Raw genomic sequence first — 20560 nt, forward strand, 5'->3', positions numbered from 1 at the left:
GGCGACGGCTGTACAGTCACTCTAACACAGGGCACTGCCCAGCGGGCAGAAAAAAAAAAGCATTTGAGGTAAATAAAAACAAAAACATTTTATTGTGACCGGAGGGAGGAGGAAAACCCAGAATTCATTGCATTTCATTGTTCTTCCACGCCCTCCCAGAGGCCACACCCAGTCCAAGACCACAGCTTCTAAGAAACCACACCCTCTCCAAGGCCACGGCTTCTAAGAGACCACACCCTCTCCAAGGCCACGGCTTCTAAGAAACCACACCCTCCCCAAGGCCACTGCTTCTAAGAAACCACACCCTCCCCAAGGCCACTGCTTCTAAGAAACCACACCCTCCCCAAGGCGACGGCTTCTAAGAGACCACACCCTCTCCAAGGCCACGGTTTCTAAGACCACACCCTCTCTCCAAGACCACAGCTTCTAAGAAACCACACCCAATCCAAGGCCACGGTTTATAAGACCACACCCTCTCCAAGGCCACGGTTTATAAGACCACACCCTCTCCAAGGCCACGGTTTCTAAGACCATACCCTCTCCAAGGCCACGGTTTCTAAGACCACACCCTCTCTCCAAGAGCACAGCTTCTAAGAAACCACACCCTCTAAAAGGCCAAGGCTTCTAAGAAACCACACCCTCTAAAAGGCCATGGCTTCTAAGAAACCACACCCTCTCCAAGGCCACGGTTTCTAAGACCACACCCTCTCCAAGGCCACGGTTTCTAAGACCACACCCTCTCTCCAAGAGCACAGCTTCTAAGAAACCACACCCTCTCCGAGGCAACGGCTTTTAAGAGACCACACCCTCCCAGAAACCACAGCTTCTAAGAGACCACACCCTCCCAGAAACCACAGCTTCTAAGAGACCACACCCTCCCAGAAGCCACGGCTTCCAAGAGACCACACCCTCCCAGAAGCCACGGCTTCTAATAGACCACACCCTCCGAGAAGCCACGGCTAATAGACCACGGCTTCTAATAGACCACGCCCTCCCCAAGGCCACGGCTTCTAAGTGACCACATCCTCTCCAAGGCCACGGCTTCTAAGTGACCACACCCTCTCCAAGGCCACGGCTTCTAAGAGACCACACCCTCTCCAAGGCCACGGCTTCTAAGTGACCACACCCTCCCAGAAGCCATGCCTTCCAAAAGACAACACCCTCTGAAAGGCCACAACTCAGACCATGCCCTCCCCCAGAGGCCAACCCTTCTGAGTCCACACCCTCTTGGAGGCCAAGCTTTTTTTTTTAATAAACCACGCCTTCTAAGAGGCCACGCCTTCCCAAAGGCCACGTCCTGCTCCTTGGCCATTCAGGAACCCCCTTGTGACTTGTCCTGGGATATATAATTGGAGAAGGCGGAGTCTTCGGTCCTGTAGACAGTCCTGCAGTCCTTCATGGTGGGGCGCAGGGAAGGCACCGGCAGGATGGGGGTCCCCAGGAAGATCCTTTGGAGTGCAGACTCCACCCACCCACAATCTGTCCAATAAATTTATCTCTATGTACATATGAACACGTATGGCGTGACAAAGTCTCTACATGTGCGTCCGTCACCTGCGCTTCTCCTTCACGCTGTATGACAGGAGGAGGGGGGCCGGCTGAAAAACACAAAACAACAGAATTAGAGAGCCAGGGGGGAGGGGAGATACAGACAGAAAGGGGACCCCCCCCCCTAACACTGCAAAGGATCTGAGACCTCCTCATAGAGGGCAAACGTCACCCCCGCCACCTACCAACCCAGAGGAGGGAGGAGAGTGTCAGAAATGGGCAGAGATAGGGGGAAAGAGGGAAAGGAGATGGGGCAAAGAGAAGGGGGGCGGGAGGAGGAGAGAGAGGGGCAAAGAGAAGGCATGGGGAGGAGAGGGGGCAAAGAGAAGGGGGAGGGGCAGAGTCACTTACCTTCCCATACCAGTGTGTCAGCCAGAGCCTCTTCATGGTCATGTTGTCTGGCAGAGCTTTGTTCTCAAATAACACCTGAACCTGCAACACAGACAGTTCACATTCATCTACATGTTTATGTCCAAAGGATCGAATGTACCCCAACACCCCCCATTCCCCACTCCATACTTCCACCCCCCCCTCTCTGCCCCTACATCATCCCCTCCCCCCTCTCACTCTTCCATACCTCCCAATCCTCAAAACCAATCCCAGCCCCCTACTAGGAATACCCCAATTCCACCACAACCCATCCACTGCCCCAACTTCCACCTTATCCCCCACTTCTCTACACACAACATTCACCCCAACTCATCCACCGCCTTCCCACCATTCCTATGACCTCCCCACCTCCACCCCAATCCATCCACCCCCCACCTATCCCACCATTCCTATGACCTCCCCACCTCCACCCCAATCCATCCACCCCCCACCTATCCCACCATTCCTATGACCTCCCCACCTCCACCCCAATCCATCCACCCCCCACCTATCCCACCATTCCTATGACCTCCCCACCTCCACCCCAATCCATCCACCCCCCACCTATCCCACCATTCCTATGACCTCCCCACCTCCACCCCAATCCATCCACCCCCCACCTATCCCACCATTCCTATGACCTCCCCACCTCCACCCCAATCCATCCACCCCCCACCTATCCCACCATTCCTATGACCTCCCCACCTCCACCCCAATCCATCCACCCCCCACCTATCCCACCATTCCTATGACCTCCCCACCTCCACCCCAATCCATCCACCCCCCACCTATCCCACCATTCCTATGACCTCCCCACCTCCACCCCAATCCATCCACCCCCCACCTATCCCACCATTCCTATGACCTCCCCACCTCCACCCCAATCCATCCACCCCCCACCTATCCCACCATTCCTATGACCTCCCCACCTCCACCCCAATCCATCCACCCCCCACCTATCCCACCATTCCTATGACCTCCCCACCTCCACCCCAATCCATCCACCCCCCACCTATCCCACCATTCCTATGACCTCCCCACCTCCACCCCAATCCATCCACCCCCCACCTATCCCACCATTCCTATGACCTCCCCACCTCCACCCCAATCCATCCACCCCCCACCTATCCCACCATTCCTATGACCTCCCCACCTCCACCCCAATCCATCCACCCCCCACCTATCCCACCATTCCTATGACCTCCCCACCTCCACCCCAATCCATCCACCCCCCACCTATCCCACCATTCCTATGACCTCCCCACCTCCACCCCAATCTATCCAACCACTGCCTATCCCACCATTCCTATGACCTCCCCACCTCCACCCTAATCCAGATCTGAGGAAGAATTCTCACTGCATACACCCCACATCTTGGGTCCATTATTCTCCCCACTCCACCCCCTACAAGGAGGAGTCACTGACCTGGGTGGGTGGGACCCCGAGCCGGTGACAAAGCACCCTGCGCAGATGTCGGATCTCCGTCCGGACTGAACACCTCACGTACTTCTGCTGAGGAATAATATGACAAAGTCAGCATGGAGCCCCAAAATACCACAAACCCCCAAAACCAAAATCTGACCAATGAGCTTCTTTTATTTGTTAGACTCTCCATGCAATGCGTTTTATTATATCTGCTGGATAAATTCCATTATATACCGGCTGATCCTGCCAGAAATCCTGCGAGGAGATCGCTTCCTGTGCTGCACTCTTATCCGTTACATTGTTCCCGACTCTCCCTGAGGACTACACAACACCTCCCCCTCCCCCACCTATACTACACAACCCCTCCCCCACCTATACTACACAACCCCTCCCCCACCTATACTACACAACACCTCCCCCACCTATACTACACAACACCTCCCCCCCACCTATATTACACAACACCTCCCCCACCTATATTACACAACTCCTCCCCCACCTATATTACACAACACCTCCCCCCCCTATATTACACAACACCTCCCCCACCTATATTACACAACTCCTCCCCCACCTATATTAGGGCCATGTCACATGAGCCATCATGTCTCACCAGGAAAACGATCGCCAAGAGACCGCTTACCCAGTTCCTGTGGAGACGCTGCCTCACTAGGAGGGGAGCTTCAGCCAAATTCCAGGCAGTGAGGGGAAAAAGTATGTGACCCCCTGTTGATTTTGTACGTTTGCTCACTGACAGAGAATCGATCAGTCTGTAATTTTATTGGTCGGTTTATTTTACCAGTGAGAGACGGAATAACAAAAATATCCAGAAAAACGCATTTCATAAAAGTTATAAATTGATTTTCAATTTAATGAGTAAAATAAGTATTTGACCCCTTAGTAGTTGGTGGAGAAACTCTTGTTGGCAATCAGAGGTCAGAGGTCACAGAGGTCAGAGGTCACAGAGGTCAGACGTTTCTTGTAGTTGGAAGCACAGAGGTCAGACGTTTCTTGTAGTTGGAAGCACAGAGGTCAGACGTTTCTTGTAGATGGAAGCACAGAGGTCAGACGTTTCTTGTAGATGGAAGCACAGAGGTCAGACGTTTCTTGTAGATGGAAGCACAGAGGTCAGACGTTTCTTGTAGTTGGGGTCACAGAGGTCAGACGTTTCTTGTAGATGGAAGCACAGAGGTCAGACGTTTCTTGTAGATGGAAGCACAGAGGTCAGACGTTTCTTGTAGTTGGGAAGCACAGAGGTCAGACGTTTCTTGTAGATGGAAGTACAGAGGTCAGACGTTTCTTGTAGATGGAAGCACAGAGGTCAGACGTTTCTTGTAGATGGGGGCACAGAGGTCAGACGTTTCTTGTAGATGGAAGCACAGAGGTCAGACGTTTCTTGCAGTTGGGAAGCACAGAGGTCAGACGTTTCTTGTAGATGGAAGCACAGAGGTCAGACGTTTCTTGTAGATGGAAGCACAGAGGTCAGACGTTTCTTGTAGATGGAAGCACAGAGGTCAGACGTTTCTTGTAGTTGGGAAGCACAGAGGTCAGACGTTTCTTGTAGTTGGGAAGCACAGAGGTCAGACGTTTCTTGTAGATGGAAGCACAGAGGTCAGACGTTTCTTGTAGTTGGGAAGCACAGAGGTCAGACGTTTCCTGTAGATGGAAGCACAGAGGTCAGACGTTTCTTGTAGATGGGGGCACAGAGGTCAGACGTTTCTTGTAGATGGAAGCACAGAGGTCAGACGTTTCTTGCAGTTGGGAAGCACAGAGGTCAGACGTTTCTTGTAGATGGAAGCACAGAGGTCAGACGTTTCTTGTAGTTGGGGTCACAGAGGTCAGACGTTTCTTGTAGATGGAAGCACAGAGGTCAGACATTTCTTGTAGTTGGGAAGCACAGAGGTCAGACATTTCTTGTAGTTGGAAGCACAGAGGTCAGACGTTTCTTGTAGATGGAAGCACAGAGGTCAGACGTTTCTTGTAGTTGGAAGCACAGAGGTCAGACGTTTCTTGTAGATGGAAGCACAGAGGTCAGACGTTTCTTGTAGGTGGGGTCACAGAGGTCAGACGTTTCTTGTAGTTGGGAAGCACAGAGGTCAGACGTTTCTTGTAGATGGAAGCACAGAGGTCAGACGTTTCTTGTAGATGGAAGCACAGAGGTCAGACGTTTCTTGCAGTTGGGAAGCACAGAGGTCAGACGTTTCTTGTAGTTGGGAAGCACAGAGGTCAGACGTTTCTTGTAGTTGGAAGCACAGAGGTCAGACGTTTCTTGTAGTTGGGAGCACAGAGGTCAGACGTTTCTTGTAGATGGAAGCACAGAGGTCAGACGTTTCTTGTAGATGGAAGCACAGAGGTCAGACGTTTCTTGTAGTTGGGAAGCACAGAGGTCAGACGTTTCCTGTAGATGGAAGCACAGAGGTCAGACGTTTCTTGTAGTTGGAAGCACAGAGGTCAGACGTTTCTTGTAGATGGAAGCACAGAGGTCAGACGTTTCTTGTAGTTGGGAGCACAGAGGTCAGACGTTTCTTGTAGATGGAAGCACAGAGGTCAGACGTTTCTTGTAGATGGAAGCACAGAGGTCAGACGTTTCTTGTAGTTGGAAGCACAGAGGTCAGACGTTTCTTGTAGATGGAAGCACAGAGGTCAGACGTTTCTTGTAGATGGAAGCACAGAGGTCAGACGTTTCTTGTAGATGGAAGCACAGAGGTCAGACGTTTCTTGTAGATGGAAGCACAGAGGTCAGAGGTTTCTTGTAGTTGGAAGCACAGAGGTCAGAGGTTTCTTGTAGTTGGGAGCACAGAGGTCAGACGTTTCTTGTAGTTGGGAAGCACAGAGGTCAGACGTTTCTTGTAGTTGGGAAGCACAGAGGTCAGACGTTTCTTGTAGTTGGGAGCACAGAGGTCAGACGTTTCTTGTAGTTGGGAAGCACAGAGGTCAGACGTTTCTTGTAGTTGGGAGCACAGAGGTCAGACGTTTCTTGTAGTTGGGAGCACAGAGGTCAGACGTTTCTTGTAGATGGAAGCACAGAGGTCAGACGTTTCTTGTAGTTGGGAAGCACAGAGGTCAGACGTTTCTTGTAGATGGAAGCACAGAGGTCAGACGTTTCTTGTAGTTGGAAGCACAGAGGTCAGACGTTTCTTGTAGATGGAAGCACAGAGGTCAGACGTTTCTTGTAGATGGAAGCACAGAGGTCAGACGTTTCTTGTAGTTGGGAAGCACAGAGGTCAGACGTTTCTTGTAGTTGGGAAGCACAGAGGTCAGACGTTTCTTGTAGATGGGAGCACAGAGGTCAGACGTTTCTTGTAGATGGGAGCACAGAGGTCAGACGTTTCTTGTAGTTGGGAAGCACAGAGGTCAGACGTTTCTTGTAGTTGGGAAGCACAGAGGTCAGACGTTTCTTGTAGATGGGAGCACAGAGGTCAGACGTTTCTTGTAGTTGGGAAGCACAGAGGTCAGACGTTTCTTGTAGATGGAAGCACAGAGGTCAGACGTTTCTTGTAGTTGGGAAGCACAGAGGTCAGACGTTTCTTGTAGATGGAAGCACAGAGGTCAGACGTTTCTTGTAGTTGGGAGCACAGAGGTCAGACGTTTCTTGTAGATGGGAGCACAGAGGTCAGACGTTTCTTGTAGATGGAAGCACAGAGGTCAGATGTTTCTTGTAGTTGGGAGCACAGAGGTCAGACGTTTCTTGTAGTTGGAAGCACAGAGGTCAGACGTTTCTTGTAGTTGGGAAGCACAGAGGTCAGACGTTTCTTGTAGTTGGGAAGCACAGAGGTCAGACGTTTCTTGTAGTTGGAAGCACAGAGGTCAGACGTTTCTTGTAGATGGAAGCACAGAGGTCAGACGTTTCTTGTAGATGGAAGCACAGAGGTCAGACGTTTCTTGTAGATGGAAGCACAGAGGTCAGACGTTTCTTGTAGTTGGAAGCACAGAGGTCAGACGTTTCTTGTAGGTGGAAGCACAGAGGTCAGACGTTTCTTGTAGATGGAAGCACAGAGGTCAGACGTTTCTTGTAGATGGAAGCACAGAGGTCAGACGTTTCTTGTAGTTGGAAGCACAGAGGTCAGACGTTTCTTGTAGTTGGAAGCACAGAGGTCAGACGTTTCTTGTAGTTGGCCTCCAGGTTCGCACACATCTCAGGAGGGATTTTCTCCTCTTTGCAGATCCTCTCCAAGTCATTCAGGTTTGGAGGCCGACGTTTGGCAACTCCAACCTTCAGCTCCCTCCACATATTTTCTATGGGATTTGGGTCTGGAGACTGGCTAGGCCACACCAGGACCTTAATGTGCTTCTTCTTGCCTTGGCTGTGTGTTTTGGGTCAGTCATGCTGGAAGACCCATCCATCACCCATCTTCAAGCCCTGGCTGTTGTGGAAATTAATAGGGCTTGGAGCATAGAAACCCGCTCAGTGCGCTGAAGATTATTACGCACCAAACACTATTAATAGCTTGTACTGAAAAGTACAATTGTACCGCTCTTTTGTATAAGGTTTCCAAGCGCTCGGCAGCAAAGAAATGAACAGACACGCTTGCTGTAGTCAATTCGATGCCATCTGGAGGGTTTCCTGTGAGTGACTGCCTCCTCCAGGACACATCAGGTTTATGTAACAAATGGGTGTTACAGGGAGTGGCTCCAAGACCACCAATCACAGAACATGTATACATTTAAAGAGTACGATAGGAACTGTAGAGTAGATGCCCATGAATGGACACGGCCGAACAAAGGGAATCCCAACTGTAGCACATGGTTTCCCATCGTTCATCCATGTCAATCCATAAACATGGACTCATACCTGTTAGTGCAGGGATCCTCAAACTACGGCCCTTCAGCTGTTGTGGTACACGTCCCATGAGGCATTGTAAAACTCTGACATTCACAGACATGACTAGGCATGATGGGAATTGTAGTTCCTGAACAACTGGAGAGCCACAGTTTGAAGACCCCTGAGTTAGTGGGTCTAATCAGACATGATTCACATATAAAGCATATTTGATAGTGACCATTCTAACTGTTCCAGTTGATGAGGTTTTATCTGCATAAGATAATAGTAGCAGCCCCCCCCCCAGTCACACCGATCGAATGTGACTAAAAGATGGCATCCATTAATCTTGGTAAAATGATAAGAATTTCCATATCACAAACATATCTCCACAGTATGGGGCCCCGGATGGCGGGTATACATCTGTGCGATAGACTCTTTGCTACTAGTATTGTGCCATCTCATCCAATGGAAGGTTTTCACCAACAAGTCTTTCCTGCAATGATAGTTAAACCGACAATCACTGTGAATAGGGATTATCGGTAAAACCGACACTGGGAGACATTATGACTATTTAACTAAAGAAAATGTCCACAACCAAAATTTCCACAACAGGGCCAATCAGGGCCGAGTGGAGCCGAGCCGGTACTTGCAGTGGAAAAGCGCCATTATTTCACTCATTAACCACTTCTAGACCGGGCCTATTTCTGACATTTGCTGTTTACAAGTAAATATCAGTATTTCTTGCTAGAAAATTACAAATCCCCTTCATCAGGGCTTAGTCTGACATTCACACTGTCATATTTCACAATCGTTGTTCCTGTCCTCCAGCGTTTTCTCCCTACACCACCATCACAAACCATCACCTGATGAAGGGGGATTCGTAAGCTCCAGAAACCCGTTGCTGTACCTACTGACATTTTATCAAGATCAACCATTTAAGGACCCGGCCTTTTGTTGTTTACAAGGTAAAATTAGTATTTTTTGCTAGAAAATGACTTAGAACCCCCAAATATTATATATATATTTTTTTCAGCAGAGGCCCTAGAGAATAGATTAGATATCGTTGCAATACTTTATCACAATGTATTTGCGCAGCGGTCTTACAAACGCAATTCTTTTTGGAAAAAATACATTTTTTTGAATTAAAGAATGAGAAAACAGTAAAGTTAGCCCAATTTTTTTCTATAATGTGAAAGATAATGTTAGGCCGAGTAAATAGATACCCAACATGTCATGCTTCAAAATCGCAAACGCTCGCGGAACGGTGACAAACATTGGTACTTCAAAACCTCCATAGGCGACACTTTAAAAATTTCTACAGGTGACCAGTTTAGAGTTACAGAGGAGGTCGGGGGATGGAATTATTTCTCTCGCTCTAACGATCACGGTGATACCTCACATGTGTGGTTTGCACACCGTTTACATATGTGGGCGGGACTTGCGTTTGCTTCTGCGGGTGAGCAATGAGGAACAGGGCGCTTTATTTAGTTATTTATTTTTACTGTCCTTTAAGTACATATACTGCAGCAGTCAGCCCCTCCTGGGCAAAGAGATGTATATATACGTCACTAGCCTGCGAGCCACTAGGGGGCGAGCGCGCGCCGCCTGAGGCGCGCTCCCTCCCCCGCTCATTTACTAACATCCCTGCGTGTGTGACCGGCGGCTCCGATGTCCGCCGGTCACTCGCGATCTCCCGCTGGAGAGGGAGAAAGGCAGGCGGATGATGTAAACACAACCGTCTGTCATTCTTCCTGGTGTAACTGCAGAGATCATACGGTCCTGCTATGTAGGATCATATGTCTCTGTGGTTACATCACAAGCCACGCCCCTTTACAGTTAGAATCACGCCCCTAGGGACACACTTAACCCCCTTGATCACTAATAAAGTTAACCCCTTCCATGCCAGCGTCATTTTTACAGTAACAGGGCATATTTATAGCACAAAACAAACTATAAAAATGACATAAATATTTCCCGTAGTTCAGGGGTGGGCAACCTACTGTTCGGGGGCCGTATGCGGCCCCCAAAGTCATTTGGTCCGGCCCCCCATGCAGCTGAGTCTGTGTCTCTCAGCTGATCTGTCAGAATGGAGCTGATGCTTCCTGTATAGTTCCGGTGTAACGTGAGAATTACCTACCCCGTGAGAATTACCTACCCTCGTCACTTCCGGCCAGGAACAGCTGAGCAGCGCAGCAGTGCGCATGCTCAGAGCCCCGGATACCTAATGGAAGAACTGAGGAGCTTACTAGTGCGCATGCGCAGTAGTATGAAACGATCACGGTGTACCGTGAAAAAAAACCTACCGATGCGGCGGTTACATAAAACAGCTGTGCTGAAATACGAGTGATCTCCGCTCCTGTCCCGCTCACTTCCCTGCTCTCGGCTCCGTGATTTATGTTTTCATACAGCCGCCGCCGCTTTTATATTTACTATCCGAGATCAGGGAAGTGACCGGGACAGGAGCGGAGATGACTCGTATTGCAGCCCAGCTGTTTTAATGTAACCGCTGCATTACATACAGTGCCGAGCACCAGAAGTGACGAGGGGTAGGTTTTTCTCACGGAACACCGGCTCCATTATGACAGTCTGAGTGAGTCAAAGGCGGAGTGATATCAAATGCACTCCGCCTGTGACAAATACAGGAAACATCGCCTCTTCCTCCAGTGTGGGGCTGCTACACTTCTCCTAGCCAGCATTTCCCACCAGTAGTACTCACAGCAGTACCAGCAAGAGCTCGCAGTACCAGCCAGAGCCAGCAGTACCAGCCAGAGCCAGCAGTACTAACCACAGCCAGCAGTACTCACAGCAGTACCAGCAAGAGCTCGCAGTACCAGCCAGAGCCAGCAGTACTAACAGCAGTACCAGCCAGAACCAGCCAGAGTTAGCAGTACCTACAACAGTACCATCCAGCAGTACCTACAGCACAGTACCATCCAGCAGTACCTACAGCACAGTACCATCCAGCAGTACCCACAGCAATACCAGCCAGCAGTACCCGCCTGAGCCAGCAGTACCCACAGCACAGTACCAGCCAGAGCCAGCAGTACTCACAGCAGTACCAGCCAGAGCCAGCAGTACTAACCACAGCCAGCAGTACTCACAGCAGTACCAGCCAGAGCCAGCAGTACTCACAGCAGTACCAGCCAGAGCCAGCAGTACTAACCACAGCCAGCAGTACTCACAGCAGTACCAGCAAGAGCTCGCAGTACCAGCCAGAGCCAGCAGTACTAACCAGAGCCAGCAGTACTCACAGCAGTACCAGCCAGAACCAGCCAGAGTTAGCAGTACCTACAACAGTACCTACAGCACAGTACCATCCAGCAGTACCCACAGCAATACCAGCCAGCAGTACCCGCCTGAGCCAGCAGTACTCACAGCAGTACCAGCCAGCAGTACCTACAGCACAGTACCAGCCTGAGCCAAGCAGTACCCACAGCAATACCAGCCAGCAGTACCCACAGCACAGTACCAGCCAGAGCCAGCAGTACTCACAGCAGTACCAGCCAGCAGTACCTACAGCACGGTACCAGCCCGAGTCAGCAGTACCCACAGCACAGTACCAGCCATCAGTACCAGCCTGAGCCAGCAGTACTCACAGCAGTACCAGCCTGAGCCAGCAGTACCAGCCAGTAGTACCCACAGCACAGTACCAGCCTGAGCCAGCAGTACTCACAGCAGTACCAGCCAGCAATACCTACAGCACAGTACCAGCCTGAGCCAGCAGTACCCACAGCAGTATCAGCCAGCTATACCCGCTAGAGCTGCACGATTAATCGTATGAAAATCGCGATCTCGATTCACCCCCCCCGACGATCTAAACCTGACATATGCTGGATTCTTTGCATAGCTGAGGGAGCAGAGAAAACAGCTGTGGAAAACTCCCAGTAACTATAAACAAAATGATTACATTGTATCTTTCCTCCCACAAACGCCTATCAGCATAAGTCTCCCAGTAAGGGCTCTTGCACACACTCCGTCCCGTTGGACAGAGTCCGTTTTTCTCATCGGGGGATCGAGCCGCCGATCCCCCGCTGAGCAGCAGGAGGACAGCTGTGTCTCCGTGCTGTGTGCGGAGACACAGCTGACAGTTCCCCACACATCTCTATGGGGAAAATCGGATGTCAATGGACCGTCAGTCTGTTCTCACCCGATCCCATCCGATCCGATCCGCTGGACGGATGGAAAATAGGGTTTCCATCCGTCCAGATTTGACGGATCGGATCGGGTCGGATGTCAGCGGACATGTCTCCGCTGACATCCGATGCCCCATAGGAATGCATGGGGGGACCGTTTAGATCCGCCAAAAAAACGGACAGGCGGATCTGAATGGTCCGCCTGTGTGAAAGGGGCCTAACTATAAACAAAATGGTTACATTGTATCTTTTCCTTCCCTCTGCCAGGAAGAAAGGAAGTTTAACCTCTTAAAGACTGGATCTTTTTCTGACACTTGTTGCTTGCAAGTTAAAATCATTTTTTTTTGCTAGAAAAGTACTTAGAACCCCCAAACATTTTATATATTTTTTTAGCAGAGACCCTACAGAATAAAATGGCGATTGTTGTAATATTTTATGTCACACTGTATTTGCGCAGCAGTCTTTCAAACGCAATTAATAAACTTTAATGAATAAAAAAAAACGTAACAGTAAAGTTATCCCAATTTTTTTTTGTTACACAGAGAATCGTGAGAGAATCGTGATCTTTATTCCAAGCTAAAAAATCGTGATTCTCATTTTGGCCAGAATCGTGCAGCTCTAATACCCGCCAGCAGTTCTTTTCAAAACTTACCACAAAAAAAAGTCGACTGAGCTCCAGATTGACCAACACAAACCTGTAAAACCAGTTGCGAGTAGCAACATCATCAATACCAGCTAACATCACACACCTCACCAGAGAGAAGCAGTTGCAGCCATCACATTAGAGGTGAGTTAACCACTTAAGCTCCGGAAGATTTTACCCCCTTCCTGACCAGGGTTTTTTTTTGCGATTTTTTACTGCGTGACTTTAACGGACAATTGCGCGGTCGTGTGACGCTGTACCAAAATGAATTTCACGTCCTTTTTTTCCCACAAACAGAGCTTTCTTTTGGTGGTAGTTGATCACCTGTGCGATTTTTTGATCACGCGCTATAAACAAAAAAAGAGCGTAAATTTTGCAAAAATAACAATATTTTTCACTTTTTTTTTTTATATGAAATTCCCCCAAAAAAAAAAAATGTAAAAATCAAAATTTTTTAACATTTTCGGCCAATTTTTTTTACGCTACCTATGTTTGGTAAAAAAAAAAAAAAAATCGCAAAAAGCGTATTTTGATTGGTTTGCGCAAAAGTTATCGCGTTTACTAACAAAGGGAAAGATTGTCATTTTTGGTGTTTTTTTTTTTTAACGAGTAATGGCGGCGATCTGCGATTTATTTTGCGGGACTGCGACATTGCGGCGGACAGATCGGACCCTTGACTGACATTTTTGACACTTTTGGGGGTACCAGTGACATACTGTAAAAATGACACTGGCAGGGAAGGGGTTAACTGTATTGGAGAGGGAGGGGTTAAGTGTGTCCTAGGGGCGTGATTCTAATTGTAGTGGGACAATGCTATTGGTGTAAAAACAGAGATCAATGATCCTACATAGTAGAACCGTCTGATCTCCATTCTTACACAGGGGAGAATGACAGGCGGCTTTGCTTACATCAGCCGTCCGCCTTTCTCCCGCTGTACCGGCGATCGTAGTGTGACATTGGGTGCGCCGGTCACACTCCCGCACTCCTCCCTGAACGAGCCGAGGCGGGCGCTCGCCCGCTATTGGCTCTGGAAGGAGTGACAGGCGAGCGACGTAGACCTACGTCACTCTGCCTGGCCGGGGCCGACTGCCGCAGTAAATATACTGTGCGCAGTCAGGAAGCGGTTAAATAAATGTTTGACCAAATATCACCGGCTAATTTTTAAGGTGATAATTTTTTACGGCCCCCGAATGATTTTATAAATACCCAAATGGCCCTTGGCAGAAAAAAGGTTCCCCACCCCTGCCGTAGTTAGAAAACGCAATAACTTTTGCGCAAACCAATCAGAATAAGCTTATTGCGATTTTTTTTTACCAAAAATATGTAGCAGAAAACAAATTGGCCTAAAATGTAAAAAAAATTTTGATTTTTATATTTTTTTTGGGGGAATTTCATATAAAAAAAATGTGAAAAATATTGTTATTTTTTCAGAATTGTCGCTCTTTTTTTGTTTGTAGCGCAAAAAATAAAAATCGCAGAGGTGATGAAATACCACCAAAAGAAAGCTCTGTTTGTGGGGAAAAAAGACGTCAAATTAATTTGGGTACAGCGTTGCACAACCGCGCAATTGTCCGTTAAAGTCACGCAGTGCCGAATCGCAAAATAGGGCCTGGTCTTTGAGCAGCCAAATCCTCCGGGGCTTAATTGGTTAAAAAAAAAAAATGTGATCAATTTTATTACCATTACAAGAAATGTAAACATCTCTTATAATAGAAATAAGGAGGACAGACAGACAGACAGGTCCTCTTCAATGTGAGATCTGGGGTCACAAACACCTCGCACCTCGCACCTCACATCTACACTAAAATAAAAAAAAGTCATTTTTCAGCAAGAAAAAGATGGGCCCATTAAGGTGGTTGGGAGGAAGTGATGTCTGACGTCGCTCTGGTCCTCCAAGGCCATAGAGAGGAGTGGGGGCCATCTTGCCTTCATTCAACTTCCTTCCTGGGACATGGAAGGATCGGATCATTTCCCCGCCACCGACGGCTCCAGTAGGCGGGGAAAACAACTGGGAAGTGATGGGAGGGGGAGGGGGGCTGCTTGCTGCTGTCATTACCCCGGGATTGGACGTCATAGTGACCGAAAACTGCGGCGGGGTTCCAGAAGTCATTAAAATGAAAATCAATTTATAACTTTTATGAAATGAGTTTTTCTGGATATTTTTGTTGTTATTCTGTAAACCGACCAATAAAATTACAGACTGATCATTTCTCTGTCAGTGGCCAAACGCACAAAATCAGCAGGGGGTCACATACTTTTTCCCCCTCACTGTAAGTGAAATCTTTACTTCCACTGGTCTGGGATTGCAGGGAGGGTCTATTGGGCAGCACCCTGCCTTAAGCGTTATATGAAAGAACACATCTTGGGCATCCCTTTAGACCTGCATACTTCTCACCACCTGCCACTGGGTGAAGCAAACCATAGATGTGCAATCTGCTGATCAGTTGCTTAATTACACTCCATTAGGGTATTCAGCAGATTGCGCAGCTAAAGTCTGTGTGACTCTACTGGCCATTAGGGAGGAGTATGCATGTCTACAGGAATACTGGGGATGCGTTCTTTTATAGAATGCTCAGAGACAGCAGTCAGTCACTAAAGATGATTCCCACATATCGCAAGAGTCAAAATGATTGATGGAGAAAGAATAGCTGCGAGAGGCGCAACAAGGAGCCGGCCCCACAGAGAGCGCCCCGAGGAGCCGGCCCCACAGAGAGAGCCCCGAGGAGCCGGCCCCACAGAGAGCGCCCCGAGGAGCCGGCCCCTCAGAGAGCGCCCCGAGGAGTCGGCCCCTTTAGAGAGCGCCCCGAGGAGCCGGCCCCACAGAGAGCGCCCCGAGGAGCCGGCCCCACAGAGAGCGCCCCGAGGAGCCGGCCCCACAGAGAGCGCCCCGAGGAGCCGGCCCCTCAGAGAGCTCCCCGAGGAGCCGGCCCCACAGAGAGCGCCCCCGAGGAGCCGGCCCCACAGAGAGCGCCCCGAGGAGCCGGCCCCACAGAGAGCGCCCCGAGGAGCCGGCCCCACAGAGAGCGCCCCGAGGAGCGGCCCCACAGAGAGCGCCCCGAGGAGCCGGCCCCTCAGAGAGCTCCCCGAGGAGCCGGCCCCACAGAGAGCTCCCCGAGGAGCCGGCTCCACAGAGAGAGCCCCGGAGCGGGCCCACAGAGAGAGCCCCGAGGAGCCGGCCCCACAGAGAGAGCCCCGAGGAGCCGGCCCCACAGAGAGCGCCCCGAGGAGCCGGCCCCACAGAGAGAGCGCCCGAGGAGCCGGCCCCACAGAGAGAGCCCCCGAGGAGCCGGCCCCACAGAGAGAGCCCCGAGGAGCCGGCCCACAGAGAGCGCCCCGAGGAGCCGGCCCCACAGAGAGCGCCCCGAGGAGCCGGCCCCTCAGAGAGCTCCCCGAGGAGCCGGCCCCACAGAGAGCTCCCCGAGGAGCCGGCTCCACAGAGAGAGCCCCGAGGAGCCGGCCCCACAGAGAGAGCCCCGAGGAGCCGGCCCCACAGAGAGCGCCCCGAGGAGCCGGGCCCACAGAGAGCGCCCCGAGGAGCCGGCCCCACAGAGAGCGCCCCGAGGAGCCGGCCCCACAGAGAGCGCCCCGAGGAGCCGGCCCCACAGAGAGAGCCCCGAGGAGCCGGCCCCACAGAGAGAGCCCCGAGGAGCCGGCCCCACAGAGAGCGCCCCGAGGAGCCGGGCCCACAGAGAGCGCCCCGAGGAGCCGGGCCCACAGAGAGCGCCCCGAGGAGCCGGGCCCACAGAGAGCTCCCCGAGGAGCCGGCCCCACAGAGAGCGCCCCGAGGAGCCGGCCCCACAGAGAGCGCCCCGAGGAGCCGGCCCCACAGAGAGCGCCCCGAGGAGCCGGCCCCACAGAGAGCGCCCCGAGGAGCCGGCCCCACAGAGAGCGCCCCGAGGAGCCGGCCCCACAGAGAGCGCCCCGAGGAGCCGGCCCCTCAGAGAGCTCCCCGAGGAGCCGGGCCCACAGAGAGCGCCCCGAGGAGCCGGCCCCACAGAGAGCGCCCCGAGGAGCCGGCCCCACAGAGAGCGCCCCGAGGAGCCGGCCCCACAGAGAGCGCCCCGAGGAGCCGGCCCCACAGAGAGCGCCCCGAGGAGCCGGCCCCACAGAGAGCGCCCCGAGGAGCCGGCCCCACAGAGAGCGCCCCGAGGAGCCGGCCCCACAGAGAGCGCCCCGAGGAGCCGGCCCCACAGAGAGCGCCCCGAGGAGCCGGCCCCACAGAGAGAGCCCCACAGACAGCGAGGAGCGGGAGCCCCACAGACAGCGAGGAGCGGGCCCCACAGACAGCGGGGAGCCGGCCCCACAGACAGCGGGGAGCCGGCCCCACAGACAGCGGGGAGCCGGCCCCACAGACAGCGGGGAGCCGGCCCCACAGACAGCGGGGAGCGGGCCCCACAGACAGCGAGGAGAGAAGCATAGAATAAAGTTACCTGTAAAATGAATTTCTTTTTGTCCTTCGCTGAGCTACAAAAACAGAGAAAAGAAATGAGTGAAGAACGGTGAGGAGGATTTCGGGGTGACATCACAGAACTCCCCCACCCCCTCTCACCCCGCCCACTGATCCCCCCTCTCACCCCGCTTTCTCCAGACACAGAGAGACGTGTTCATCGTTCCTGTAATAGTGAGACGTACTCTGAGAGACAACTGCCGACAGCGACTGACGAGTCACATCCACCACCGGATCTGTAAGAGAGAAAAATGTCAGCTCACAGGGGAGACCCTCTATATATATATATGGGGGGACTCTATACGGGGGGGGCAGGGGAGCCCCTCTATGGGGGGACAGGGGAGCCCCTCTCTCTATGGGGGGAGGGGGGGCAGGGGAGCCCCTCTCTCTATGGGGGGAGGGGGGGACAGGGGAGCCCCTCTATATATGGGGGAGGGGAGGACAGGGGAGCCCCTCTATATATGGGGGAGGGGGGGACAGGGGAGCCCCTCTATATATGGGGGAGGGGGGACAGGGGAGCCCCTCTATATATGGGGGGAGGGGGGACAGGGGAGCCCCTCTATATATGGGGGGAGGGGGGACAGGGAAGCCCCTCTATATATGGGGGAGGGGGGGACAGGGGAGCCCCTCTATATATGGGGGAGGGGGGGGGACAGGGGAGCCCCTCTATATATGGGGGATGGGGGGACAGGGGAGCCCCTCTATATATGGGGGAGGGGGGGACAGGGGAGCCCCTCTATATATGGGGGAGGGGGGGACAGGGGAGCCCCTCTATATATGGGGGAGGGGGGGACAGGGGAGCCCCTCTATATATGGGGGAGGGGGGGACAGGGGAGCCCCTCTATATATGGGGGAGGGGGGGACAGGGGAGCCCCTCTATATACGGGGGGACAGGGGAGCCCCTCTATATATGGGGGAGGGGGGGACAGGGGAGCCCCTCTATATATGGGGGACAGGGGAGCCCCTCTATATATGGGGGGACAGGGGAGCCCCTCTATATATGGGGGAGGGGGGGACAGGGGAGCCCCTCTATATATGGGGGACAGGGGAGCCCCCCTATATATGGGGGACAGGGGAGCCCCCCTATATATGGGGGAGGGGGGACAGGGGAGCCCCTCTATATATGGGGGAGGGGGGACAGGGGAGCCCCTCTATATATGGGGGAGGGGGGGACAGGGGAGCCCCTCTATATATGGGGGACAGGGGAGCCCCTCTATATATGGGGGGACAGGGGAGCCCCTCTATATATGGGGGAGGGGGGGACAGGGGAGCCCCTCTATATATGGGGGAGGGGGGACAGGGGAGCCCCTCTATATATGGGGGAGGGGGGACAGGGGAGCCCCTCTATATATGGGGGAGGGGGGACAGGGGAGCCCCTCTATATATGGGGGAGGGGGACAGGGGAGCCCCTCTATATATGGGGGAGGGGGGGACAGGGGAGCCCCTCTATATATGGGGGAGGGGGGGACAGGGGAGCCCCTCTATATATGGGGGAGGGGGGACAGGGGAGCCCCTCTATATATGGGGGAGGGGGGACAGGGGAGCCCCTCTATATATGGGGGAGGGGGGGACAGGGGAGCCCCTCTATATATGGGGGAGGGGGGGACAGGGGAGCCCCTCTATATATGGGGGAGGGGGGGACAGGGGAGCCCCTCTATATATGGGGGAGGGGGGGACAGGGGAGCCCCTCTATATACGGGGGGACAGGGGAGCCCCTCTATATACGGGGGGACAGGGGAGCCCCTCTATATACGGGGGGACAGGGGAGCCCCTCTATATATGGGGGACAGGGGAGCCCCTCTATATATGGGGGGACAGGGGAGCCCCTCTATATATGGGGGGACAGGGGAGCCCCTCTATATATGGGGGAGGGGGGGACAGGGGAGCCCCTCTATATATGGGGGACAGGGGAGCCCCCCTATATATGGGGGACAGGGGAGCCCCCCTATATATGGGGGAGGGGGGGACAGGGGAGCCCCTCTATATATGGGGGACAGGGGAGCCCCTCTATATATGGGGGACAGGGGAGCCCCCCTATATATGGGGGACAGGGGAGCCCCTCTATATATGGGGGAGGGGGGGACAGGGGAGCCCCTCTATATATGGGGGACAGGGGAGCCCCCCTATATATGGGGGACAGGGGAGCCCCCCTATATATGGGGGGACAGGGGAGCCCCCCTATATATGGGGGAGGGGGGGACAGGGGAGCCCCTCTATATATGGGGGACAGGGGAGCCCCTCTATATATGGGGGACAGGGGAGCCCCCTTATATATGGGGGACAGGGGAGCCCCTCTATATACGGGGGGACAGGGGAGCCCCTCTATATACGGGGGGACAGGGGAGCCCCTCTATATATGGGGGAGGGGGGGACAGGGGAGCCCCTCTCTCTATGGGGGGGAACAGAGGAGTGGTTGGGGGAGGGGACAGGGGAGTGGCTGGTGGATGGGGGAGGGGAGTGGTTGGTGGGAGGGAACAGAGGAGTGGCTGGTGGTTGGGGGAGGGGACTGTAGACTTACCTTCCACCATACTGGTCTGCAGGACGCGCTCCAAGCCTCGGGATTGGTAGAATTCCCGGATCCGGCGCTCCTCATCTGATAATAGAGGAGAGGGGGAGGGGAGATTAGACAAACAGTACATCCCTATTACATATCACATCCAATCCCAGCATATGGAGAGGACAGGGAAGGGGAGGAGTCACAGCAGACACTCACTCTCCTGGAGGCGGGGCACCAGCTTGTAGACGATGTCCTGCATGACGCGGTCCAGTTTGAGGTTGAGGAGCGGTTGGGTCTCATGGATCTTTATATTACATAGAGGACAATACTTACTGGTCTGCAGATACTTCACTATACAACTCTTACAGACTGCAGGGGAGAAGAGGAGAAAATTACTTCCTACCCCATCATCATCTACTCCTACCCCCCCATCGTCCACCCCCACCCAACCCCCACCATCCAACACCCCCCCCCCCATCCTCCACTTCACTATACAACTCTTACAGACTGCAGGGGAGAAGAGGAGAAAATTACTTCTTACCACCATCCAACCCCTCCCCCATCTACTCCAACCCCCACCATCCAACACCTCCCCCCATCTACTCCAACCCCCACCATCATCCAACACCTCCCCCCACCATCCACTCCAACCCCCCACCATCATCCAACACCCTCCCCCCCCCCCACCATCTACTCCAACCCCCCACCATCCTCCACTTCACTATACAACTCTTAC

The 20560-nt window shown here is 53.0% G+C and overlaps 1 protein-coding gene across 2 annotated transcripts in view; it reads right to left on the minus strand.

Annotated features, from left to right (window-relative positions):
• Nucleotides 1-1461: 1461 nt before the first annotated feature.
• Nucleotides 1462-20560, minus strand: part of PCGF1 (polycomb group ring finger 1) — a 37449-nt gene continuing 18350 nt past the window's right edge. Inside the window, exons 3-9 of one of the 2 annotated variants that reach the window (XM_082262322.1) lie at nucleotides 20041-20193; nucleotides 19846-19920; nucleotides 17455-17563; nucleotides 17311-17344; nucleotides 3343-3426; nucleotides 1900-1980; nucleotides 1462-1598 (exon numbers count right to left, since the gene is read on the minus strand). In XM_082262322.1, the coding sequence (XP_082118448.1) occupies nucleotides 1551-1598; nucleotides 1900-1980; nucleotides 3343-3426; nucleotides 17311-17344; nucleotides 17455-17563; nucleotides 19846-19920; nucleotides 20041-20193 (584 nt within the window). In that variant the 3' untranslated portion in view covers nucleotides 1462-1550. Of the gene's footprint in view, nucleotides 1599-1899; nucleotides 1981-3342; nucleotides 3430-17310; nucleotides 17345-17454; nucleotides 17564-19845; nucleotides 19921-20040; nucleotides 20194-20560 lie in introns of both variants that reach the window. The other variant, XM_082262321.1, reaches the window with a different exon arrangement.

Source organism: Pelophylax lessonae (assembly GCF_965119305.1).
Source record: "Pelophylax lessonae genome assembly, chromosome: 1".
NCBI classification, from domain to species: Eukaryota; Metazoa; Chordata; class Amphibia; order Anura; family Ranidae; genus Pelophylax; species Pelophylax lessonae.